This window comes from Phalacrocorax aristotelis, chromosome 15 (assembly GCF_949628215.1).
Source record: "Phalacrocorax aristotelis chromosome 15, bGulAri2.1, whole genome shotgun sequence".
In the NCBI taxonomy this organism is placed as follows: Eukaryota; Metazoa; Chordata; class Aves; order Suliformes; family Phalacrocoracidae; genus Phalacrocorax; species Phalacrocorax aristotelis.
The window spans coordinates 2,208,864-2,235,127 of record NC_134290.1 but is presented as its reverse complement, the minus strand read 5'-3'; the positions used below and the strand labels follow the sequence as shown (position 1 = coordinate 2,235,127).

General features: G+C 40.6%; 1 protein-coding gene across 1 annotated transcript in view; it reads left to right on the top strand.

Annotated features, from left to right (window-relative positions):
• Positions 1 to 24,671, top strand: part of CCDC60 (coiled-coil domain containing 60) — a 74,115-nt gene extending 49,444 nt beyond the window's left edge. Inside the window, exons 4-14 of the mRNA XM_075110261.1 lie at positions 347 to 523; positions 5,432 to 5,554; positions 6,512 to 6,616; positions 8,348 to 8,438; positions 10,364 to 10,592; positions 16,612 to 16,702; positions 17,289 to 17,384; positions 17,811 to 17,933; positions 19,300 to 19,431; positions 21,985 to 22,174; positions 23,642 to 24,671. Coding sequence (XP_074966362.1) covers positions 347 to 523; positions 5,432 to 5,554; positions 6,512 to 6,616; positions 8,348 to 8,438; positions 10,364 to 10,592; positions 16,612 to 16,702; positions 17,289 to 17,384; positions 17,811 to 17,933; positions 19,300 to 19,431; positions 21,985 to 22,174; positions 23,642 to 23,755 — 1,471 coding nt within the window. The 3' untranslated portion in view covers positions 23,756 to 24,671. The remainder of the gene's footprint in view (positions 1 to 346; positions 524 to 5,431; positions 5,555 to 6,511; positions 6,617 to 8,347; positions 8,439 to 10,363; positions 10,593 to 16,611; positions 16,703 to 17,288; positions 17,385 to 17,810; positions 17,934 to 19,299; positions 19,432 to 21,984; positions 22,175 to 23,641) is intronic.
• Positions 24,672 to 26,264: the final 1,593 nt, after the last annotated feature.

Genomic DNA, 26,264 nt, shown 5'->3' with positions numbered 1-26,264 from the left:
TGTGACAACTGACTTAAGACGGTGAGGGGCCCAGCGGTCAATTGGCTGCTATAAATTAGAATTAGGCAGGGAATTTTCAAATCAAGTAGTGAACAAAGTGATGCTGAGTTCAAGACAACCCATAGTTACCTGTGCAATGCTGAAAGAGGTAAGGGAAAGATCTCCCAGCTCATATTGGGGGAATTGTTGTCCTTTTTGTTATCATATTGCAGAAGGAAATACTAATGTTGATCTCTTCAATATAGAAGAATGTGAAAACTCTGTTATAAAATTAAGTTGGTGGTCAACAAAGAAATTTGATAGTGTGTCTTTAGTACGCTGACCATCTTGTGATGATTTTTGGCAGGCGTCATATCAATTCTGTGAAACGAGGTGGAGAATACTTTCGTATGCTTCACCAAGAATCACTGGAGAGGAAGAACACACCGAAAGCAGCCCAGCGTGCTCAGGGGATGAGGTGGAGGTCTGAGTTCCAGCCACCCAAATACTCTGAGGCAGAGGAGTCAGAGGAAGAAATAAACACGTAAGTCGACCCAGAGGGCTTTTGGTGGTCTGAGGGCAGTGGTTTTTAAAAGCGACAGTTTCTGTCATTACTTGGTATTGAGGCAGAATATTACCACTTGTGTGAACTAGAAAGAGAAAATTCTTAAAATCTGGGTAAGAAGCAGCTGTAAACTTAGCAAGCATGGAAAAAAAATGCTTAAGGTGCTGTTTAAAAAGGAGGAAGTTTAGAAAGTATAAGGTTAGTGAACTCAGGAGGCGTTTCATAGCCAACTGGGAACTGATTCTCTGGTGAGAAAAGGAGGAGGCCTGGTGAGTTTGTGCCATGCTTTTGTTCCCACAATGGGACCACAGCATTAAGAATAAAAATGAATTGCAGTCAGCAGAATAAGTGGCTGTGCTGGTTTTGGCTGAGAAGGGGTTAATTCTCCTCACTGTGGGGGTCGGCTACCTTTCCAGCTTCCCGCGCTCTGCCGCGTGGCGGGGGGGGGGCTGGGAGGGGCAGGGCCATGGCGGGGGCGGCTGACCCCGACTGGCCAATGGCAGGTTCATTCCATACCATGTGACACCATGACCAGTATATTGAGGGGGGGCAGTGGCAGCGCGGGGGCGGCGCGGCGTCGGGTCGGCGGGCGGCGAGCGGCTGCGGCGCGGGCGGTTCGTTTCGGCGGTTCGTTCCCCCTCTCCCCTCCCTTCCCCCCTCCCCCGGGGCTTTGCGCCTCTCGTTGTTCTCCTTTACATTGCATTTCTGTTGTTGTTGTTTCTTTTAATTTTAATTATTAAACTGTTCTTATCCCAACCCACGAGCGTTACCCTTCTGATTCTCTCCCCCATCTACCGGTGGGGGAGTGAGCGAGCGGCTGTGTGGGGCTGAGCTGCCGCTAAACCACGACAGTGGCTTAGCTTGCAGAGTGGGTTTCTTCGCTAGTTCAGACCTATTACTTACTGCCTTCTTCAGGTTTTCTCTCCATTTGATCATTAGATAGCCTTCAATCCTTTGGCTCACGCTGGTCTCCTCAGTGCATGTCTAATGCCTGTTGTAATGCTGTAGTTGTCGTCCACTTGTCAACCCTCACTAGGTGATGAGATGATTAAATACTTGCTCAGCAGGAGAGTGTAGATCATCTAGAGGTTACATACCTTTGGAGCCTTATTGCATCAAAAGCTCATCTGTCTCTAACAGTCTTTTCTCATCGGTTTGCTGCAGCTTGTGTCACTCCCAGGTACCGGCTTCCTTTCATTCACCTTTCTTCCATGAACTGACTCTCAACTTCGGAAAACTCGGTCTCCACAGTCATCTGAGATGCAATCATGACCTAGCCATAAGTGGGACAACAATACGTAACCATTATTAAAAAATAAGAAATAAAATCTTTCCTACTAGTATGAAACCCAGACCAAAAAGCAAACAAGTAGCACAGGCAGGCTGAGAGACTTTGAACAGTAAAGTATCGTATTTACTACAGTAACATTTAATATCCAGCATTCTAAATGGTCACTAACTGAAAAGGTGGGAAAGGAGTAAAGTATTACTGAGAGATAGTGTTATGGAAGGAGAAAAGGTATAGGGTATTAGTCAAAGTATTTTGGAATCTTGGCTTTTAATGTCTGCATTATCTAAAACTTTCTCCTTACTTAAACAAGTCACCTACAGCTGTATTATTTAAATAGCAATGTGAAGCACTTTGATCCTAGGTTAACAAAGGCCACGTGAACATTTTTGGTAAAAAAGATTATTTAATAAATAAATAAATAAATAAAAAAACCTCCCTGAACGCTTTTTTGTAAACTCTGTGCTTATTATTCTTTTTGATATGTAAGTGTTCTATGTGACCATAACTCAGCCAATCCACATTTATTGTAGACAAATAATTTATTACAGGTATGAAAAATAGCATTGCCTTCAATAATCTGAATGGTCACAATAATAAAATAGTCTATTTTCTTCTGTAAGGAAAGGCTTCTTTCTTCAGCAAGGCTGACCTAAAAGATTTAATGTTCCTCTTTCCTTTATGAAGGTATACCTGCATAGGCAAAACCATCTTCTTTTAGGTATGGCTTCTCCTAGCGGTAAAAAAACATTTTACTGATGCAGAGTGTATCAGGCTTGTGAGTGAATACTGGTAAAGCCACTTTAATCCCACATCTGCACCCGGGTTTTCGCCAGTTTAAAAAATTTATTTTAAAAAATCTTACAACTAACCTAAAAGTCTAGACTAGCAAAAGTTCCTAGTGTAAACCTGATATCCTTTAATATTTTCAATGTGTTGCTTAAAATTAATAATAATTGAGAGTTTAACTTCATTTTTAAAGGACAGACCTCTAACATCTGCCAATATTTCTGAGAAGGAAATCATTAGACTTATGATCAGATATCAAAAGTAGGGAGTCTTATGGAGAACCTTCTCAACTCCAGGATGTGTTGGGTGGAACAGGAGTACATGATGAAACACATGTGAAACAATAAATGAGTGGCTATGACAGGTGTGCCTTTACTCATTCAGACTGTCCCATGTGATTTACACACATGCAGGAACCCTACCAGCGCACGTTAGTTCCAGCTGTGTGCTGTTGCACATGAGCTCATCTGCAGGGGTAAACAGTTTAAAGGTGGGGGGAAAAAAGGCCTAGATACAAAATACAGATCATTATCTGTTGTGGAGACTTACTTCACTCCTAGCTTTCACAGTGCTGACTTCAAAAATTAGGAACTTCATGGAATCAGAAAAGCTCTGAAGCACCATTAAACTGCTGGGGCATAAAGTGTCCTTTTAACAGATGGTGTCTGGCTTCAGTCTTTCACAGCGGCTGAAACTGTTGGCACGGTTTTGTATGCACAGATCCCAGTGATGGATGTAGGCCTTTCCCACCCCCCTTCCTCTTTTTCCCCTGTAAGACAGCAGCAAATATTAAGCCTCTTCTGGGACTTTTTTACTGCTGTTACATAAGTTACAGCATTCAATTGTGTTAAAACTATTTTTAATGTATCAGTACTCTAAACTTGGTAACAGCTTCTTATCATAAGAGTAGACAAAGCAGAAGTTTGGTTAACCCTGCGTAGCAGGAATACGGGCTCTGTCAAACACCTCAGTGTGTGTGCAATGATCCCACTGTGTATTCCAGCATTCTGTTGTTCGTTAGGACTACAGAGGAGAGGAAATTGAAAGTGTGATTTGAGGAAGTATGAGACAGACATGTTGTTTTGAACAACAAAGTCTGTGGAATTCATGTGCCCGATCATCTCTAATAAGTACAAATTTGCAGTTACAATTTAGCTAAGAATATCTGAATGAAGACAACCACTTCTTGAGGTTTTGTGTAAGAAACTTCTTTTGGCACAGCAGGAACACCTGCCAACTTATATCTTTGTTAGATATCTCCTTTGCTAGACAACACAATAGGTAAGTTTGTTAATTTCTTAATTAGCTGAAGAAAATAGACATGTTGATCTCTATTTAAATATAGTGCTCCAATGCCCATGCTAGTGTTGTATGTACTATTTACAGTCATGGCTTTGCTTTAGAAAATTGGTATCAATGGAATGCTTGGGGCACACACTCCTTAAGCCTTGTTCCAAATATTTGCTAGCTTATAGCAGGCAATAGTAATCTGATATCCCAAACTGCTTCAGATGTAGAATGGAAATGTTAATCCAGAATCATTCGTTCATTCATCTAGGAAGTCTCTACTAAAGAGTCACAGAATCCCAGACTGGGGGGGGGTTGGAAGGGCCCTCTGGAGCTCATCCCGTCCCACCCCCTGCTTGAGCAGGCACCCCCAGGGCAGGGGCACAGGGCCGCGTCCAGGCGGGGTGTGAATGTCTCCAGGGAAGGGACCACACAGCCCCTCCGGGCAGCCTGTGCCGCCGCTCTGGCACCCACACAGGAAAGAAGATTTTTCTCATGTTTAGCTGGAACTTCCTGTGTTCCAGCTTGTGCCCATTGCCCCTTGAAGAAGAAATCCGCATATAGCTTTGAATCACCCACCACTCAGCTCTCAGTTAACGTCTCAGCTATTTCTCTTTTTTTAAGGCCAGTATCATTTCAGTTTTGTTCTAATTTATGAGCCAGCATACAGTAGTTCATGTTATATTTTCTGTGTGGACCTCCTATCTTCTGTATACTACTGATACATGAAGGCTACAATATTTCACTGCACTAATTAAGCTTGAATCTCCATTGTCTAACACCAGGTGCAGGTAGTTATTTACATTTGGGAAGAACAGCTGTAAACATCACCTTTTCTTGTTTGGTAACATTTATAAACACTTTGCACAAGTGTAAATGGCCAAACAGGATTGTGGCAGTGAAGAAACTGCCCACAGCCTATAAAGAGCTCAGTTTTCTGCTACATTGGTTTGACCAGCACTCAAGACTCTTTTGCATTGGGGTGAATCTTTTTAAGTTAACCTTCATAGTTTTCTGTGCACACAATATGTTACCTCAGGAAAATTTGAACAGAATTTCACTGGCACATTTTGAAATTTTGGCCTCGTGTGTGTATAATCCCACTGATGCTATTGGCATGATACCAACGGAAAATAAGTGTAATGGAATGTAAGCAGTATCTCAGCATCTTTTCTCAGACAGAACAGTCACCTTTTTTTGTCTGTCCCCAAATTTGAGTTCACATAAATGCTTAATTGCTGATGATTAGTAGTATAAATATGTACATACAAATAATACAGTATTTATAAAGTACTATGAACATATTATAAATCATTATATATCCTGGTAAACATAAATATCAGGTTTGTAACATTAATAAATTATAATAAATGCAGTCATGAACAATTCAGAAATATACCTAAGTATTTTTTTTTTATGTAAGGAGGAGAAGAGAGGGAGTGTGGTGACATGAACACAGTTTTTTTGGCAATGTCTTTATTTCAAGTACTTTTTTAAACTTTGGTCTTTGTCCTTTCCCACAGTTGCTCTCTAACAGAAGGCAACCACCTGAGGAAGTCAGGGAAGAAGGAAAGAAAAATGACCTTACGGTCTTTCAGTCCTGTTTACACTAGTGTTTTGATTCCAAGCCCCCCTGGAGCAAAAAGGTATATTTGAATGCAGATTTATGTTCTGCCCTCCTTGGTAGGACATAAGCAAAACTCACAGCAACACAGACCGTAAAACATATACCTAGAGCTGCTGTTCAACCGGTAAACACGTATCCTGAGAGTTTCAGGAATTTATGGTGAAATAGTCTGTTTTTACTAATAGCAATTTTTAAATTCTAACTTTAAATGATTGAATCCTAATGAGTTACTGAAAAGTCTGTATGTGTGCATGTACACAAACACACATCATTTGCCTTGTTGATCTTGACTCAGCAAATTCTGACTAAGTTGCATAAAATTTGCTTACACGGTATAGCTTTCAAGAGTAGGCTCATTTGAAGGAAAGGCTATGAAAATTTAAATTTCATTTGACTAGCTAAAAAAAAAGTAGGCCTACAACAGAGGGAGAAGACAGTACATGTACCATGTACGCTTCTATATCTTTTGTATTAGAACAGAACAGATAGTATATATTAGTGACTAAGTTCTTTAGTCACCAAAAGTGTCTTTATATATTTATAAAGTGATAGTTACATTTTCATGAGGTACAAGCTAAAATGCCAAAGATAATCTCAGTTCAGAAAAAGATGGATCTAGGATTTTAAACTCACACACTGCTTTTTCTTAAATGCAAAACTTAGAAGCTACTGTAGATTCCAAAACCCATTAAGAATCCATACCATAAAGGGATAAATGCTGGAATCCTCATAGGTACGAAAGCACTGGGCACATTACTAAGATAAGTCCATTGAAAATTTCACATCCAAAAATATGCTTTCAGGATTCAGATTTATGTATTAACATCACAAAAACCTTGAGAGGTGTCTAGAATTCACTGGGAGAATGAAAAACCCTGCTGCTACAGAAATGCTTGGATGTATCTATTTCAGCCAACATGATGCCAGTTTGACTGTTTCCCTGACTCTATAACACATTTGTGTCTCCTCTTTGCAGTGAACATCTTTTCCGACAGCTGTGTGCCATACACTGGCTTTTGGAAGCTATGACTCTTGAATCCAACAGCTTGATGCGTTCCATATTAACCTGTTGGAATCCAAAGTATGTGCACAGTGCATGATAGTAGATGGAATAAGGAGCTTGGGATCTTTTGTCCTTTATATGTTGTTGTTACTCTTCTTTCCAGTAATAACTATGTGAGTGAAATGTTCTTAATTCTGTGCCATGTAACAAACAAACTTTGCATCACCTTTGCCGCTGTGCAGTCAGCAGGGAGTTGTACAGTCAAGTCGGTAGCACAGCATGGTCCCCTATAATTGCAAATTACAAAACTAAGAAAACACTGAGCTATCCCAGCCAAATTTAGTTGTGGTTTCCTTCCCTTTTCTCTTTTGTTTAATAATTATGCAAATTAAACACATGTAGTAATATATGTATGAATGCTCCCATAGTCTTCCCTTGGAGGGTTATCTCCGTGAACTCAACAGAAATTCCATATACATTATAATTACAGAACAAAGCCGGCTATTAAGTGATATTTAGTAGCTGGTTTTATTCTGTGAATTGTGTATGAAACTGTGTATGACAGTGATGGGTACTTGTAAAAGACGCATTGTTTCTGAACTTTTATACTGTTAAAAGTAAATATTAACTTAAATTCCCAACATTTTTACTCAATATAATAATGTGGACATAACATGTATTTAAATTATTCATGAGTGTCTGGTAAAAGAGTGAACAGTTAATGCCCTGATTTGCAGAGCAGAGCTCTTCAAAGCTGTTGTGTTTTCTCTGTATTCTCAGTCAAGCCAAACTGTGCCTACATATAACAGAGGGGGCAGAGTAGCATTGTAGAAAATTAGCCTGATAAATTGGAGGGGAGAATCAGTCCAGTATGTATTGTGGATGAGGTTTTCACCCCTTTACGTATGAGGACCAACCAATAGACTGGGATAAAATAAAGTTTGTCAGCAAGTCTCACAGGTATAGGCTGACAGCAGAGTATAAATGCATGAGGCTCTGGATTAATTTCCGGATTCTGAAGTAGTGCGTTCTCTTGTTGCTTGCTTCCTTCTGCTCTCTGTTACTGTCTCTAATCACTACTCCTCCCTCTCAATGTCACTTGAACTGATCCGCATACGCACATTCTTCAGTACACAGTAACCATGAAAAATTAGCCTTGCATTTTGTATGTTTAGATCGTATAGTCTCTGTCTGCAGAAAAAGAGGGGGTTTTTTTTGTTTTGGTTTTTTTTTTTTTAAATGTGGCAAAGGAAGCAAGCTTAGAACACTAATCAGCTTTGTAAAACCTTTGACTGATTGGGGGTACCGAATGATCAATGAGACTGCTTCAGCAGTGACCTGTTGTTATACCACAGCTGCAAGGACTGCAGCTTCCCCATTTACCTTTGTCAACATGATGTAACATTTAAACTTTGGACCACTACAGGTCATCAGCAAGTGCTGTACTCAGCCAACAGCACTGAAAAATCAAATTTGTATGAACCTGCTGTCATTTGTATCTGTGAAATATTGCTATAGTGGACAAAATTCTTCAGTACTTGCACAGAGGACGTTGAGAGCATAATGTGGCCCAGTACATGCATCATAGTTTGCAGAACAACTGTGCTTTCTTTAGGTGGTTCTTCACTTGTGACTATAACATACTCATGGCTTACATCTTGCATTGTCTTTCCGTTTCTTGTAAGCAAAGATATACATCATAGTAGTGGTCTGCCACCATTTACGCTCCATTTATCACATTTCTTAAAAGTACTCATAATAAAAGCAGTGCACTCAAAATGGAAAACTAATTAAACTGTTTTCACTTAGGGACCCTGGTGGTTGTAAAAAAACAGTAAAAGAAGTTGAAGAGGAAAAGTTAGCAACGCACTTGTGGGAGGTCTTTATTACAAATACAAAGGTAACTTCATTGTTAAGTTCTTTCTTGGGACCTAATCCAACTTTTCAGCCATTTGTTCTGTTGCTTAAATGAACTCCCTGATACCGCATTTTATGCTCTGGATCTTGTGCGTGCAGACTACTTGTCTCTCTAGGTTTTGAAGACTAACAATTTGATAACCAGGTAACAGGAAAAGCAGTATGTAGCTGATTTAAACTGTGGCTTGGTCTTAGTGATAAGTACTGTTGTGGGAAGGACTCAACATTCAGCTAAAACATAACTAGCCTCTTGTTTGCACTTGTCCCTTCTATTGGCCCAGAGTCACGAAGAGGTACTTGTTCACACAAATTGGTCTTTTCCAGTCAAATGGGCATTTCAGACTGGAGGCCTTATTCTAGTAAATTCTAGTCATTATTTGCTTGTTTTTTTTTTCTTTTTACACAGAATTTAAAGCTAAATTGGGAAACGAATTCCCAATGTTGAGGTTTTTAAAGAAAGCAGGATTCACTTGCCCATTCAAAGTAAAGCCAAGGAAAGGAGAAACCCAGCAATTCAGATGAAAGCCTTTCAAAAGAAAAATAAAGTTAGTACTTGAGAGGAAATCAAACACTAGAAAATTATCTGTAACACTTGGTAACTGTTGTACTATCTTTCCGAAACCACAGAAAGGCTTTCCTTTCTGAAACTCCTGAAGCGACTGGAGGAAAATGAAAGGGAAATGAGTATAATTAGGAGAACTCAATGAAGAACCAGTGGGTTTCTCACTCTGTAGCACATCTTACATTTTAATCTTCAGCAGTTTGCTTAAACTTTTAGTTCCTTGCTTTGCCCCCTTATAGGGGCCTTATAGGCTGATTTAAACAAGTTTTGTGAAGTGCTTTTAGAACCCCAGGTGAGGCACTCTTAGAAATATGAGCTGTTGTTTACATACAGGCTATCTGGTCTTGTTATTTGTCAACACCTGCAGCTTGTACCCTCATGACATAATAATGAAAATTCAATAAAGATTACCATTTCTGTTGGGGAATAAGCAGCACAAGTTGTGAAACTTTTAAAAGACAAAGATTGTGTTTTTATGCAAATATACTTCCTGCTGTTAGCAAACAGAGAGGGAAAGTCAGCAAGTCACATAAATAACAGAATCGTTTCTCTGAGGCTTTCTGATTTTTCCAGACAGCCTTACCACTTCTCTGAAGTCAGGTCCAAATGAACATGAGCAGGAGAAACCAAAGTTCATGTCAGTCCTGATGTGTCTTTTAGCAGTTACACTGCTGAGACTCTTCTTTGTTTCCTCCTTGAATTAATGACAACTTCCTTTGTCATTTATGCTAATATTACTTCACAGAATCACAGAATGGTAGGGGTTGGAAGGGACCTCTGGAGATCATCTTGTCCAACCCACCTGCTTGAAGACTGCTCTTCATACTTGATATGAAACTTCTAGTGGAAATATTGGATTCCTTCAGGGGCACTTGCTTTATAATACATTTTGTTCTGATTATCAAGCCTTCAGAATTCAATCTGCTTTCAGACTTCAGTTTTGCATTCCTGACACAGGACATTCATTTGCCAGGTTATTGGGTGTCGGGAGGAGACCTGAACATGGATCAAACCGCTTTGACCTATTCTTCCCTGTACATGAGAAGGTTGCTCTATTACCAACCCTCTCTGCAGCTGCAGTGTTACTCATTTACAAATTAGCGTAATCTGTTGGCATTAATGCTATAGCAGAGGAGTATTGAAGAAAGACAACAAAATGAAGCAGGTCCTACCTGAGAAATCACTCACTCGTTTGAAGTCACTGGAGAAAAATCTGTGAGGTTACAGGAAGACCAGAAGGGACCAGAAGGAACTAACATTGGAATTAGTTACAGAAATATGATTCTTTGTTGTCAAATTGCTATAGTAAACCCCTCCTTTCTATTCCCTTTTTCTTCTACGTACAGAAATACACCTGGAAAGCGCGATGCGGTCCGCTTAGCAGGAAGATAAACAAGACTTATACACCAGGTATCTCTCAGCTTAGCAGTCAGTCATCTCCCTGTGTTCAAACCCCTCATGGCAGCGAAACTTCCACTGTACTCTGCTCTGAAGACAATGTCAAGATTAATGTAGCTTCATCTGATGTTATGAGTGAGTCAGCACAAGCTAAAGAACAACAACCTCTCTTCCCCTGTAAGTTACTTTTCTTGGCTGCCAATATCAAATGATTTGCTTTCAGTGGTTCTAGGGAGAACCTACATCAAAGATGCTGCTAGATGTAGCAGTGTATTTATCTTCAGATATATGGAACTATGTACAAGTCTGTTTGTGCCCTCCCTACTAGCAAACTGGTTTGAAGACAATATAATCCCATGTGAATTTTGAGAGTTTTAATTAATACTCAGTTACAGCAACTGTATAATCAGATTGTCATTCACATCTATAAGGTCCAACAGGCGATGAAAACAGTGAAACTGTTCTCTGCCATAACCAACTGATCCACTGAATATGTATCTGTCTAATTTAGGGGGTTCTGTTTAACTTAGGTGTTTCTTAATCTATTCTTCCTACTCGTCCATCAGTGATTACCTGCACTTCATAGACCTGACAGAATAGTTTATCTGTTAGCTCTGCATTTCAGTACAAAGCTGGGTAATCTTAAGTCTTTTCCCTTCCTTCTAGGTAAAGCTGGACCAGAAAAGCACATTAACATTTAGTACTGCTAATTACCTTGTAATTGATTTTTATATTATCATTATTTGGCTGACATCATGCTCTGCTAGACTCTAAATTACCACTCAGGAAGGAGCGGTTGAAGTCATTTGGGATAAATCTGTGAATGTTCAGTAGCTGTCAAAAAGGCAAGAACCACCATAAGAATGAAGTGGAAGACAAAGCAGAAAACACGTTACGCAAAAATACAAATGTTGTGTGTGTGCTTCTTCAGTTCCGGTCCTTCCAATTCAGACAGGCTGGTATCAGAAGTAGCAAAGTTTGATGGAACAAAAGTGGGGAGGTATGTTAGAGATACAGAATAGCTTCCAGATGAGAACAAGTGAAATAGGCTAGGGCACTTCAGTGCAGAAAAGAAAAGGCCGAACACAAGGTTATGACAGGTCTCTGTAACAGCGGGAAGTTCATGGAAAAGAGTGATTAGAGGGTTCACAGGTTCCCTTGACACCACACTTATGGCACGCCAAATTAAATTATCTGGCAGAGAATTTAAAGCAATGGGAAGCTTTTTCATGCAACGCATGATTAAACTTAGGAATTGATTGCTACAATATATCACTGGAAGTATATTCAAGTCCAAAAGTAATTTAAATGAGTGGAAGAAAAAACAATTAATTACTCTTAAATATAAAGGAAAAGTCATGTTCTTGGTCTGAAAGATCTTTAGGTTCAGACTGCCAGAAGCAGGGTGGATATATCAGGGAGCTTGCACTGATAATACTATGTACTACCTACGCAGCTGCTGCCTGTGGCACTGAGCACGGACAAGTGGCCTTCCTATGACATGAATGGGATGAGTGGAGAATTCAAAGCTATAATTTCAAGCAATTCATTTATAGATAGAGGTGAACAATTGGTTTGCAAGTGAGATGAGATTTGAAAATAATCTTGAGAGCTTTAACAGCTGGGAGCCTCTGTTTGCTGTGGGAAATAAATATCTTATGGCACATGTGATGTATGGGAAGGATGTTTGGTGTAGCCTTTGGAACAACATATGTCACATGATTGCCTGTAATTTCAGGGCCTGGCCTGAGTTCCCAGTCCAGTCCTCTCAAGGATTATGTTCCTAGCTCTAAGAACATGGGAAGTTAGTTTCTGCAGGAAGTTTGTAGCAAAGGTTGGATTCTGCAATGAATTCTGAAGCTGCTAGAATCATGTTTAATTTGGAATTCTGATCATAGAACCACAGAATGGTTTAGGTTGGAAGAGACCTTTAGAGCTCATCTTGTCCAACCCCCATAACCCCATGAAATGTTATAGGACATTTCATGGCCAAATCAGAAATTACTTACAAGTACAGCTGCCCTATAGCCTTACACCCCAAATTCACAAAGCTTCATGTAACCCATACAGACATAATTTTGAGAACACGCACAACCCTAACCCACACGTGTGCATACACATATTTCAAAAATGTGAAAGAGATTCTGTAGTGGGCAGCTAATCAGTAACTACAGCTGAGTGTGACTCTTACAAAAAGATTTCTTTTAAGGAAAGAATTCGCAACTCAATATAAAGCCTTTTGCCCAACTGTAGTTTAGATGCTGCTGTTTGGGGACTGCTGCTGTAGAATGTCTGCGTATACAAATTTGATTTTTCAGTGCTGTTGGCTGAGTCATGACCTGTAGTGGTCTAAAAGTTTAAATGTTACATCATGTTGACAAAGGTAAATGGGGAAGCTGCAGTCCTTGCAGCTGTGGTATAACAACAGGTCACTGCTGAAGCAGTCTCATTGATCATTCGGTACCCCCAATCAGTCAAAGGTTTTACAAAGCTGATTAGTGTTCTAAGCTTGCTTCCTTTGCCACATTTAAAAAAAAACAAAACAAAAAAACCCACCTCTTTTTCTGCAGACCGAGACTATACGATCTAAACATACAGAATGTAAGCCTTATTTTTCATGGTTACTGTGTACTGAAGAATGTGCGTATGCGGATCAGTGCAAATGGCACACATTTTCTTCACACTGAGAAGTAAAATGTGAGACCTGTACCTGAGAGATTAAACACTAACTGGGTTCTATCCCCAAAGCTTTCTGGCCAGGAGTTTAGCTTTGAAATCTCAGTCAAAAACATACTTTTAAAAGAGATAAATATTTGTGAGAAGGTTCTTCATTATAAGACTTATACCTGAATTTGGGCCTTTTCTTTGGGATCGATCCATGTGTTTTCAATTGATTTATCATTGCTAGATCCCTGCAAAACAGGTAAATATTAGTACCCTGTTATACAGATAATTAAGTCTTAGAAATCAAGGTCGGGGGAAATTACTACATTCTTTGCTGGTTTCCTCTTTTCTAATTAATGTCTGACTAGCTCACAGCTATGAAGGTTAATATTTCAAAAATATTATTAACATGGACAAGCTTGAGTATTTGTTTTCCCACTTTCTCCAGATGGAGAATGGGAACAGTTCTAATACTACAAAATGGAGGATAGAGAGATGTTGTGTTCTCTGTTCCTGTTGACCAGCCAAAAAGAGGAGCTATATCTTTGTGCTATTAGCCCTGGTTGGCTTCTGTCATCTCCCTCCAAAATCTGCCGACAGGATTGCTTTCAGGACTGGCTTTAGACAACTCCACTGATCTTGGAGGAAACATTACATGCAGCCACTGCTTACTATAGCCCTCGTCCCCCAAAGCACCATCATCTGCAGAGTTGATGGGTTTCAGGTATCCAGCTACTCAATCTGCCCAAGCGGTAACCATACATAGAAAGGACTGGCAGGTTCTTAGAAGGGTTCTGACACTGCATGCCAAGAGCAGGTGTGTGCAGTCTTAGCTCAGATTGAGCAGAGGCTCCCTGCCCGTGTCAACGTCAGGTTCCAACCCTGCGGTTAGACTTTGTATTCAAACTGCTCCTCAGCTCTAGAAGGTCCAGTGGCATACCCAGCATCTTACAGGCTTACACTCTGAGTCTAGTAAAGGTCACCATGGAGCCGTCATTACAACTAGTCAGTGCTAGAACTTCATAGTTTCTGACTGGGACCTTGGCCGTCTTGAAACTCACCTGGCCGCAGCTACTGGAGGATCTTTATTAGAAGCATGGTCCTTAAAGTTTTATCCCATTAGCTGGTGCCCAGCAACTTGTTCCATCCATGTCTTATATTTATAATGTAAGGTACATCTAATGTATCACAGTATAATATTCTGTACTTCTAACAAGTAGAAATAGTTTGTGCTGCTATTTACACTGTCAACATTCAGAGGTCATTTTCTATTATATGTGGTGCTTCACAAATATGTAGGAAAAGGACCTTTTGAATTTCGGGATTACTACTTCAAGGTGTTGAGTACTCAGTAAAATGCTACTTATTACCATGTAGGACATATTGAGCACCTCAGAGGATGACTTAGAATTTGACAGCTGACTTTGGGATTTTTAATGACAACTGTACTGGCTGTTTTACTACATGAGTGATTAGGCAGATCGTGCTTGACAAACCTGGTGGCCTTCTATGACAAAGTGACTTGCCTGGTTGACATGGGGCAGGCAGTGGACATTGTCTACCTGGACTTCTCCAAGGCCTTTGATACGGTCCCCTACAGTCTCCTCCTGGAGAAATTAATGCGTTATGGCCTAGACAAGTGGTCTGTGCAGTGGGTGGGGAACTGGCTGACAGGCTGCGCCCAAAGGGTGGTGGTAAATAGTTCCTTTTCCAAGTGGCAACCTGTCACTAGTGGAGTCCCCCAGGGATCAATATTGGGCCCAATGTTATTCAATATCTTTATAGGTCATCTGGACAACGGCATCAAGTGTAGCCTGATGACGTTTGCGGATGACACCAAGTTGAGTGGGAAAGTAGACACTCCATAATGGAGAGCTGCTTTGCAGGGAGATCTGGATAGGCTGGAAGAGTGGGCCAGAAAGAGCCTTATGAAGTTCAGCAAGAAGTGTAAGGTCACACACCTGGGAAAACATAATCCTGGAGTGCAGCACAGACTGGGATCCACCTGGCTGGAGAGCAGCTCTGTGGAAAGGGACCTGGGGGTCCTGGTGGGCAGGAAGCTCAACATGAGCGAACAGTGGCTGCTGCGGCCAAGAAGACCAACAGGATGCTGGGCTGCATCAAAAAGGGCATTGCCAGCAGAGAGAAAGAAGTCATTATCCCACTCTACTCAGCGCTTGTCAGGCCACACCTGGAGTCCTGTGTACAGTCTTGGTCCCCGCTATACAAGAAGGATGTGGCCAGGCTGGAAGGGGTCCAGAGAAGGGCCACCAAGATGATCAGAGGACTGGGAAGCTGCCATACGAGGATAGGCTGGGAGAGCTGGGTTTGTTCAGCCTTGAGAAAAGGAGGCTCAGAGGGGATCTCATCTCATCCCCATGTACCAGGACTTAAGGGGCAGCTACAAGGAAGACGGAGACTCCCTTTTTACACGGAGTCCCATGGAGAGGACAAGGGGGATGGACACAAGTTGCTCTTGGGAGATTCCGGATGGACACCAGAGGGAAATTTGTCACAGTGAGGACAGTCACCATTGGAATAATCTCCCCAGGGAAGGGGTTGACTCGGCCACGTTGGACACCTTCAAGAGTCGGCTGGACAGGGTGCTGGGCCACCTTGTCTAGACTCTGCTCTTCCTAGAAAGGTCGGGCTAGATGATCCCTGAGGTCCCTTCCAGCCTGGGGTTCTGTGATTCGGGGGAATAGCGCAGACTAGATGGCCATCTCAGTGTCTTTCCAGGGGTTTGGCATTGAAGCAGGAATGAAACAGCAGTGGGAAGGAAAATTAGGATGCCAGTTTGAAGGAAAACAGTGAGTTAAATTGGCTTTCCAGGTATTCAAGGGAGAGAAGATAAGCATTCACATTACAGTGGAAGGCAGAAAGAGAGTCAAGAGTATTATTAGTGAGAGAGATCTGCTCAAAGGTGAATATCTGGAAACTATAGCCAATGAAGGGCTACTTGATGGATGCGTCTTAAATTTTAGTGGATGCTGATAAGGAGATACAGAGGGGTAATTAGATACCTGTTGATGTTAAACGTATTAAATGGCATATGATGTTTATGAGAAGAATGGCAAAGTGATGCGGTAGACTTCAAAATTCAGAAGACTTGACAGTTGTGCCAGCAGAATGCTAACAGCACAGTACAGGAATTGAAAACAGACTTTCTGCATAGTTTGTTAAAATCTACCTGTTTTTCTAATATGCTATTTTTATAAGTGTTTTATGTAAAAAAAAAAAAAAACAACAAATATTGAGTATCTTCTACTTAATGGGTTTATTTTCACAGCTGAATGAACAAAGCTTATGTTTTCAGAAGTGATTAATGAACTGGGTGCATTCATATTTGGGTACCTATCTTGAAACCTCTTTAACAAGCTGCTTTTTTTGAAAAGACTTCAATTTTTAGAAACACTAAATAGCAGGTTTCTTTAGGATGTCTCATTCAGGCTGGCATGTATGGCGTCATTTCTGCAAGGAAGAGAGGAATGCACTATTGAGTTGGTGTGTTTTTACAGAATTTTTTTATCAGCCCTACAGAAAGTCATTCAAATAACACATGAAGAGGTGCCAAAAGATGGCCATAAACAAGAAGATATGGTTAAGACGACTAGACTGCAGCGGTACGTTAGCTGGTGGGTGTCTGAATGACTAGGAGAAGCAACTCATCAGGACAGAGCTAATCCTTTTCTTTTTGTTGTTCTTCCCACCCCCCGCAACCAACGGAATTCAGCATTCAGTGAAGTCAGATGACATTTACATCTTTTTGCATGGGTGGCAGAATAACCCATTTACTGCTGTGCAAGCAGTATGTATTTTCTGGAAAATACCCCCATGAATCTTGCTTTTGCAAACAGGAGAGACCTTATGCTCCAGCAGTTCCTGTAGAACTGTTTCTGTTTCTACCATTGCATTTTTCAGCTGTCTCTCTATAACATTTCCAGCTAAGTTTGTATTAGATGTGTTCCCTCATTACTCAGTTCTGTGGTGGTTTCCACAGCTATAACACCAACGTGACAAACCATCCTTACAATTAGACTTTGCTGAAGCATTTTTTTCCCTTGAGTTGAGGCCAAGAGAAATAAATTTTGTACCTGGATAGCTCCAGCACATCTATAATATTAAGACACTTTTGTCAGCACCTGTAGAATTTTTCACAGCTGGGGAAGGCATACTGTGTGCTATTTTAAACCTTGTTGTGTCTTACAGTTTGCTGTCAGTGGCTCAGAAGAGTTACAGAGCAAACATGCCAAAAAAGGACCAAGAGAGTATAATACCAAAGAAGCAGAGGCCCAGAAGGCAGAGGTAAGGGTACAAATCTGGTTTTGAAACACATTATATGCTGTATAAACTCAGCTTTATGTGTGGAAAGCATTTGGCATGCAAATGTCAGAGGGCATTTTATTACGTGAGACCAGAGCAGGCCAGCGAAACCTTGCAGCACACTTAGCGCATTTCGATGCAATGTGAAGGTGCTTTCCTGGAAGGATGTAATTGGAATGAAAGATGGTACAAATCCAAATCTAATATAATAATTTATTCATTAAATTCTTTCATAAATTTGATTAATTAAAAAAATTAAATTTTATTAAATTTGGATTTTTACTGAGAATAAGGAGATCTCAGAATCTACACGGGCTCACGTTGCTGTATGTTCTGAGCACCACAGGTGCTCACTGAATGGTTACCACAAGATGTTAATTTGAGTTTTCTGTGTTGTTTTAGTTGCAGCTGCCATATCAGCTCTTTTATTAAAAGCAAATCTAACTTGTGTGCCGATATGAGGCAAAAGTTCACAGCAGTACGTGAAGACGCAGCTTGTTGTTTACATGATACTCTAGAGCACCTTGAGAGGTAGGAAGAGACCATTTTCTGTATAGTCTTAAAACACCGCACACCTTGCTTCTGACCAGAATTAGGACTTGTCTTCAGGCCTTTTAAAGGTGCATTTATATAGTTTGACATTAAAATAAGAATGTAGGGATGATGATAGAAAGTTTTATGACCCTGTGCATACAAAAAAATATATTACAGGTTAAATATTTACAGCAGTGTTTTGGGATATTTCTGAGTGACTTCTGGAAAAAGTATTGCTAAAAACACTGGATATATTTACTTTGGACATTGTAGCCCTTTTCACCCAAAGACAGAATAATAAATTCAGTCACATACAATCTATATGGCTGTCTTGTGTTTTCAGTTCGGAGAGCACTGTATTGTTCTTCAACACGACTGACTCTTCTTACAGTAACAGTTGCAATGTCCTCTCTCAAGGCCTTTTCCCAGATCAGTGACATTTCTGCCTTGTTGACCAGCCGAAGCCTTTCACCCAGGCACATTCATCTGTGATGTCTGCAAATTCTTTTGTCTCTGTAAGCATCAGGCCTTCTCTACGTTGCTGTTCTGAAGGGTGTTATAGGCACAGTTTTCTTTTGCCCTCTCACTTCCTTCTTATTTCCGTTGTTCTGTTCCATTTTGTACTTAGATTGATTTTTTGTCCCCAGAGCTTTCCTTATCTGGAGCTGGGTCCTTGTTTTCTTCCCTCAGCAGCTGCTGTGGCTGCATAAGGAACTTGTCATTCCAGCATCCTGCAGTGTGGCAGGACAAGTCAGATGGAAACTTACTACTTGCAGTTATTTACCATTCTCCAGAAGCCACACAGGTGTATTCTGTTTGATCAACATTTAGACATGAAACAACCTCAGTTTGGCAGGATATAGTTTAAGTGATTTATTGCAAAGAAAAGCAGATGTTTATTTTTGTTAAACACAGTAGTACTTTTTTGTAGGAATGCATAATACGCCCAGCCTCTAGGTTGACATTCTAGCTCAGGTCACTCTATTCCACCTCTCTTCTGTTGTATTTTAAATAATATTTTACTCTAAATAACCATGCAGTATTCTTTCTGGTTTTAAGCAGTGGATACCTGATAGAAATGGGAGGTTGAATTTCAGTTTAAATGTTTTGGTTCTGAAGTTTATTTCTTACCTACAGCCTGGAGTTGATATAAAACAGAAACACTTTTTAATACATTTGTAGAAATAGGAATATATACGGACCACTGCAACAGCAGCAACTGTTATGAGTGTCCACAGACTAAACATGCAATGTGTTCTTCACACTCATTGTTTTCTGCCTTCCTTAGTATCTTCCCAGTTAACTCTGCAGAAATATGGTAATGTTTAAAACACAGCATTAACTTTTAAGGGTTGTTTTGTAGGGGGCAGGAGGAGCGATGTTGTCGAAAATACCAGGCTTTGAAACAATTGAAGTATTTTAGAAGAGACGTGGGAAGAATAAGACAGCTGGGCATGAGAGCTGAAAGAGAATGTGATGAAGATGGCCTAAACTGGTAAGGAGGCACAGAAACCCTCAGCACAAATGAGATGGTCAGGGTCCCAGAGTTGTGTCTTTAATACAAAAAGCTTTTTTTCTTTCTTTTTTTCTCCTCAAAGCAAAGTATCACTAGAAACCATAGAATCAGTTGCTGGAAATGCAGGCTTTTCAAACTGGTAGCAACAAATCTACAGATATGATCTCTAGGAGCAGATCTCAGCCTGCTCAGCAAATATGTTAATTGGAAATGGTAAGAAAGGGTATAAGTAAGAGTTCTTTTCCGGTGATATTGGACAAAAAGCATTCAGTCCTTGTATTCACACACCTTCCCCAGCATGCAGCTTTATAGGAGATTCCTTCTACCAGGAATTATGTAAAACACTGTACCCCAGAGATGAGAGATATTGTATAAATGTACACGGGTTAGATTCACAACTTCTTACTGAACAGAACGTTCATAGTACTAAAACTGACAGCAAAGGATACTTTGACTCTAGCTGTCCATACATGTTAAAAAGAAAAATATTTCCCGCTAATGTTTATGAACTGCATGTGGCTAATACTGCAAAACTTAACAGGGCAAGTAATCACCTAAATGCTTCCTGATTCTGCAGATTACTAGTGTTTCATGTTTGAAAGGATATTGGCTGTATCCAGCGATCAGCTTCCAAATACACACCAGAAATATCCTACCAGAATACCTCAGCAAGCTCACAGCATGTTCCCTACTGCCCTGTCCGTGTGAACTCCTTGGACGTGGGACTACGGAGCATGCAAACTGCATGGGACTTTTTTTTTTTTTTTGTCAGCCTGCCCTCTTTTGCTTTCCTGGCTAGTAAGCCCTCTGTCCTTCATAATTTGATGTAACAAAAAGGCCATTTCTAATCTCAGGTTCAAAATGCAGGTGGCCCAGAAACAAATCAGTTATGTGTTAATGAATAAGCCTAGTCTAGGCCTATCTAGCAGAACTCTGGTTTTAATTGTCAAACGTATATGCTCCAGCTGTCCTGCAAATTTAAGATCTGGCATGTAAATAAGCCCAGAAACTGGAGTGGGTGTGGTTTTGCTTTTATACTTCTAGTTCCACTAGAAGAAGCCTTAATTTGGACAAAGCTCCATGAACATAAAGGAGACTATAGCAATATGGCTTTTTACTTCCCCCCCCATGCAAGAACAGTACTACAAGTCCTCTCTTCCTTCACGTGAAAATCGTGCTTCCATAGTGAGGAGGCTGTCTTGCTTTGAGTACACCAGCAGTTAGACAGGTATAGCGCTCTCTGACAGGCCTGTTCTGCCAAGTGCTGTCCATGAGGGGTACGAAGAGAGAACTCTCTTACAAGGCTGGTCAACCCCCTTGTGGAGACACAAAGTCATGACAGAGAAATTGCTTTCACCATGCCACTTGTTTCATTTACAATAGGGCTGGTTTTCCCATACTCTTGCAAGCACTGCCTTGCCAAGAAAGCTGAATCACAGTAGGAACACTTTACTAGTGTATGCTGTCAGTCTAGTTGTCATCTCTCACGAAGTGAGAAAAAACCCAAAAATAATATAAAATATGAACAGTGTGATAAGAGTACACTGAGCATAGCTTCATTTCTCAAAATAACATATGGATGGTTTATAAAAGGCCTGTGTATGACAATGTTACGGTAACCTGGGTAATCTAGCCAGTGATAATGAGTTGGTATGCAGCCATACCCATACTGGCAGTGTACTACTGAGTGTAGAACTGGCTTTACTGAAGACAAGAACCTACATGTTTCCTTTTTCACTGGTTTAAGGAGGAAATTCCTCAACCCTCTCCTGCTGTCCCAGTAACATCTATCCTAAACTGGAGAGAGGCAGCACTTCCTGCTGATGTGTTGCCAAATCCTCAGCCCTTTGCAATGAAAGCCCCAGGACATCCCAATCATACACAGTCTAGAAAGGTTTGAAACATAAGTCTTCAGGACTGTCAAAGCAGCACTGCAGTACTTACACAGAACATTAAAAAAAAACAAAACAGTCTTTTCACAAGAGATTTATGTAATTCTCCTCCTGAATCTCTGTATTCAGAGTGAAATGGTAAGCCTGCATGTTACAGTGCACTTACACCAGTGACATTTACGTCAGCACATAGAGGAAAATGATGACAGCACAGGGAAAAGGGATAGTGAGGAGAATCAGAAAGTCTGTCAGATCAGGCACTGATTGCACTGGAAAATATGTACAGGCTAAATAAAATAGAGAAAAGACAAAGAGGACAAATCTGTAATAAAATGGAAACGTTTGTTAGGATTTCATTTGCTTTCATACCTAAGTTTGTCATCCTAAATTTAAATGAAGAGGCATCTATTCCAATGCCCTGCAAAGGGAATTGGTGCACAAGTCCAATAAAGTAAAGCTGTTTCCCATTATTCACTCAGAATTACACTGAGTATTGCATTCCCTGAAGAGCCATTTTTTTTCTATGGAAGCTATGGAGGTGGTGAAGTTGCAGAAATGCCAGGCAAACCCAGAGTTATTAATCAGATATGCATTTGTTCCCAGGGCTTCTCTTTTATTGCTGCTGTTCTTTCTGTTAAAGGTTTCCTGTATTGCTTGACAGACTCCCAGAGTCTGTGAAGGGTGACCATTATGTACAAAAAATCTTAAAGAAGCTGGAAAAATATGGCAAGACTCCTGACTTGAAAATTCATCCAGACACCTTTCTTAAGGCTCTGGCTGATCTACAGGTGTGGGAGTTGTGTTCTCCAGAAATTGCTGCAGCTGTGGAGGTGAGATGAGTCCAATTCCTGGTTCTCTGTGTGATGAGGGTGGGGAAAGGAGGCACCTATGGGTGAAATTCATGCAGTGGAAAGTTACCAGATAAAATAATTTAGGATCTCACTAAATGAAGATGCTACTATTCATCTTCTACAAGGCACTTTAAACTCCTCAGAAGGAAGACCTTATGACAAGCATAGGATTATTAATCAATATAATTTTATTATTATGTCATTGTTGATTTATTTACCACCACAGTGAAAGTGACATCTGTCATAAATTGTTAGGACACTTGAAGAGAAACATTAACTTGTTGTGCCCTGAAAAGGCCTGTGTCATTCCCAGTAGTTATATCCATGAGCTATTCAAGTAATGTGTTATGTCATTGATCCAGGAACTCTGCAGATATCTCTGGTTTGCTTCAGCAACATTAAAAAAAAAAAAATCTGCTTCTCAAGATCCTAAGCTGGGCTCAACTCTTGTAGTTCTAGAAACAATTGGTGGAAGACGAGGACACAAGAAAGGGAAGAGAATACGTTTAGAATATATACCGCTATATAGTCTAACCAGGTACTAACTTAAAAAAAAATGGCAATGATGCCACCTTGTGTTTTTTGTTCTCATCACAGTTATTTCCCCTAATTTACAAGATCGACAGAAATTGCTGAGAGGCAGCAGGTTCCTGTGCATCTTACATATATCAAGTGTTAGTGTGCCTTACAAAGACAAAGGTTTAGCACCCAACATGTCGAGATCAGACTACCTGTATTTTCTTGATGTCTTATAAAAATAGCCATTTTGTCTTGTGCCCTAATTGGCATAGTCACTAACCAGAGAGGCAGCCTTGCCTTAATGTTCAATATATAAGTCTCTGTTGCTTGCTGGTTTTAGATCTATTTCTTTGCTACTTCTGTTCTGTTCCCTTCACATGTTGATCCCTCATATTAGTGCAATAGTAATAGAGGAAAACATGTGAGCATGGCCGAATCTCATATCTACTTATTTACACATCTTTCAAAAATAGCCACAGAGGAGGGAGGACCTTGGTGCTCCTTCTGACTGGAATAGATAAAGGAAACTTGCATTTTAGGAGCAGGAAGAGCATCACTGAATATGACCTGCCTGATACTGACAGAGATTCCAGATGAAGTTCATATTTAACTTTGAGTTGCTTTAATGTATGTACTGCAATGATATGCAGAAGACAGTTGCAAGTTTAAAACACAAAGGCCTGACTTGGAAGGGTTCAGGATATAAACTGCAATGAAGATTGCAGAGTTTTCCCTTTAATTCATTTTAAAGCATATCTAGCTCTTCTGAAAGTTGCATCAAAAATCTTTTGGTGATACAAAGCGCTATACTAACTGTTAGCAGAAGCCATTACATTTGTTCTATTGTCACAATGGTCAAATTTTCCCACGTGCTTGCTCTCTTACACAGAAAGCAAAAGCTCAGGAAAGAATTTTTTTGTGTTTCAGTTTGTACGTGAAAGTATTGTGCAGATGCCAGAAGAGGATTTCAGCGAGTGGTTTCAGACAAGAGTAGCCCCCCTCAGTGCACAGTCCTCCACCTTTAATCAAATGGCTGGATGAGATGGTTTTCCAGCGACAGCTGTTTTCAAGCAGAAGACTACTGCCTGTTAAGATCTGCCTCAGACGAGGGGAGTTAACTTCAGGAAGTCCCACTGCCCACTTGCGCACAAGTAGAATTTGTCCCCCTACAGTGCTCCACTGGCTGTAGCCCGGCATAGAAAATAAAAGCTAAATACTGTTGCTCCTTCCTGTACAATGTCTTAGATTCACCATCAAATTTCAATCTCATGTAACCGTGTAGAATGAAGACTGAGTTTCTAATCACAGGTCAGGTCATCTCTTCAGACATTCCTCTAACAATATCTACACTATAACAAGCATCTACTCAGTGTAGATATCCTGATTTCCATATCTAAATAGCATTGTCTCTGTTAGCTCTTCATTTTAGCTCTCCTTTATAAAAAATATTACAAGCACAGGGTAATAGTAAGCTTTAAGACAATTCTTTTTTTGCATTAATTTTTTTTTGTCATCCAGGTATTTTATTTTTGTATTGAGTTTATTCTGTAGTTATCCTGTGATTATGGATTAATTCTTGCCTTATTAAAATCAGTATTGAAAAACCAAGCATCCTTAGATGCACTTCCCAGGTCTTCACCTGAAGGTATTTCCCCCCCGATGACCTTAGATACGTTTGCCATTGCTTTGCTGGGTAAGGCAGTAGAATGACACCCATGAACTTACATACAGTGATAAATACGTGACTTTTGTGAATCTGTCTCGGCTTAACTGTTTATTTCATGGTGGGTCACAATTGCTGGGCAATGGAATCGGTGACCCAGTGACCTTCTAAGCTGATGATCTTAATGAGCTGCTTACCTGCCTGTCAAAGCTTCCAGAGGACCCGCTGGGGAGGAATCAACCGTTGATCCTTCAGCTGCGATAAGGGGAAACAATGCCAGCCCAGGGTCCAGGTGAGCGCAGTGACCACTGATGTATAAATATGTTATTGATTAGCGTCCTTGTTTTGTCCCCTTCCTCATAAAGAGATCAATTTTTTTTCAAGGAAAAGAGTGCAGAACACAGATTTCTTTGACTTACAGCTCTCAGAAAAAAGTAAGCTCTTGAAGTTCTGTTGTGCTCCCGCTTTTCTCATTCTGTACATGGCAGTGATAAGCTAGCAATTGTACAGGTAGTGTTACATGTCCGTGCTTTTCTTTCCCTCCATCTCAAAATCCAGTGGCAAATGTTCCTCCAGAACTGTATGACTGATCTAGTGCCCAGTGAAATCGGTGGCAGCGCTTCTGCCAGATGAGTGGGATGAGGTCTCATGCTGGCCTGCAAGACCTCAACTCCACTGTTTACCATATTATCCCTTTTTTTTTTAAACTTCCTTGCAGTCCTCTATATGTTTTGAGAAACCCTAGTTCTGCTGCTCTTTTGAGATCACTTCACTGTGATCTGAGTCAAGTTTCCTTGTCAGTGCTTTTGTGTTACCCTGGGGGAATAGCTGATATTACACACAAACAAAAAGAAATCTTAATTTAGCGGCTTAGGAGCTCCTGGTTGAACTGCGGTTACACAAGGTGAAACCTTCATATTGGTCCTTCCTCGCTATATGGAACTGCAGGTACAAGGCTGTGAGTTTTCCTTACATATGAGATGTGGAAACAAAGGGGCTCATCCTTAGCTGGAGTACATGAGCCATGCTGCCAAAATCAAAACTTTATACCAGCCAAGCATGTGACCTAATGTGTCTGCCTGCATGTAAGATGAGATGATTGTGCCAAATGTAATTAGCTAATGTCTGAGCAGCTCTTTGAGCTCCCAAAGCAGGATGCCTATGGAGAATGTTAGGAGTCTCTGATGTTTTTGTGGGATTATCAAATATCTTAAGTATGTATTTGTTTGACAATGGCGCTCTCTCTGATTGCCACCAGGTAACAAGAGGGACTCTTCCTCTAAAAAGAAAATAGATCATCTTTCCTCTTCCTCCAGCACCAGCCTAATGAAAAAAAATTCTGCTTCTTTTACTCTGAAGTGGAAAAGAGCTCCTCTGGAGCAATATAGCAGCTTCCCTTTTCCTGTTTCCTGACAAACTGAGTTTCTTCAGGCAAGATCTTCAACCCTGCTCAAGTCTTTGTCTGCCAATTTAAAGGACTGAAACAATACAAAGAGGTTAGAGGTCAGTACCCAGGTAAAAGAAGACTCGGGCTCTTTAAACTTTTGGGTTTTTTCCCTGCAGATATCTTAGGTTCTCCCAAATACTTCTGTGAACATCTCTCAATCTTGAGCTCACCTTGGAAGGGTCTACCGAAGCAGTAGGTTCAAAGTAACCCATTTAAGACATTGGAGATGGATGCACCAAAAGTCCAAGCAATTTGCTAAAGGTCAACAGAGCGTGTGGTATAGCTGCTGGATTAGTGTTCTGTCCGCCCATCCTTCCTCCCAGTCTGTTCTGGTCCTTTACAATTCCAGCTAATGGGCAGGCATTTGCAAGTTCCATTAGCCAAAACAAACTGTGCAAGCTTGGGTTGGTCACTTACATCATGCACTGGAGAGGTGTTTG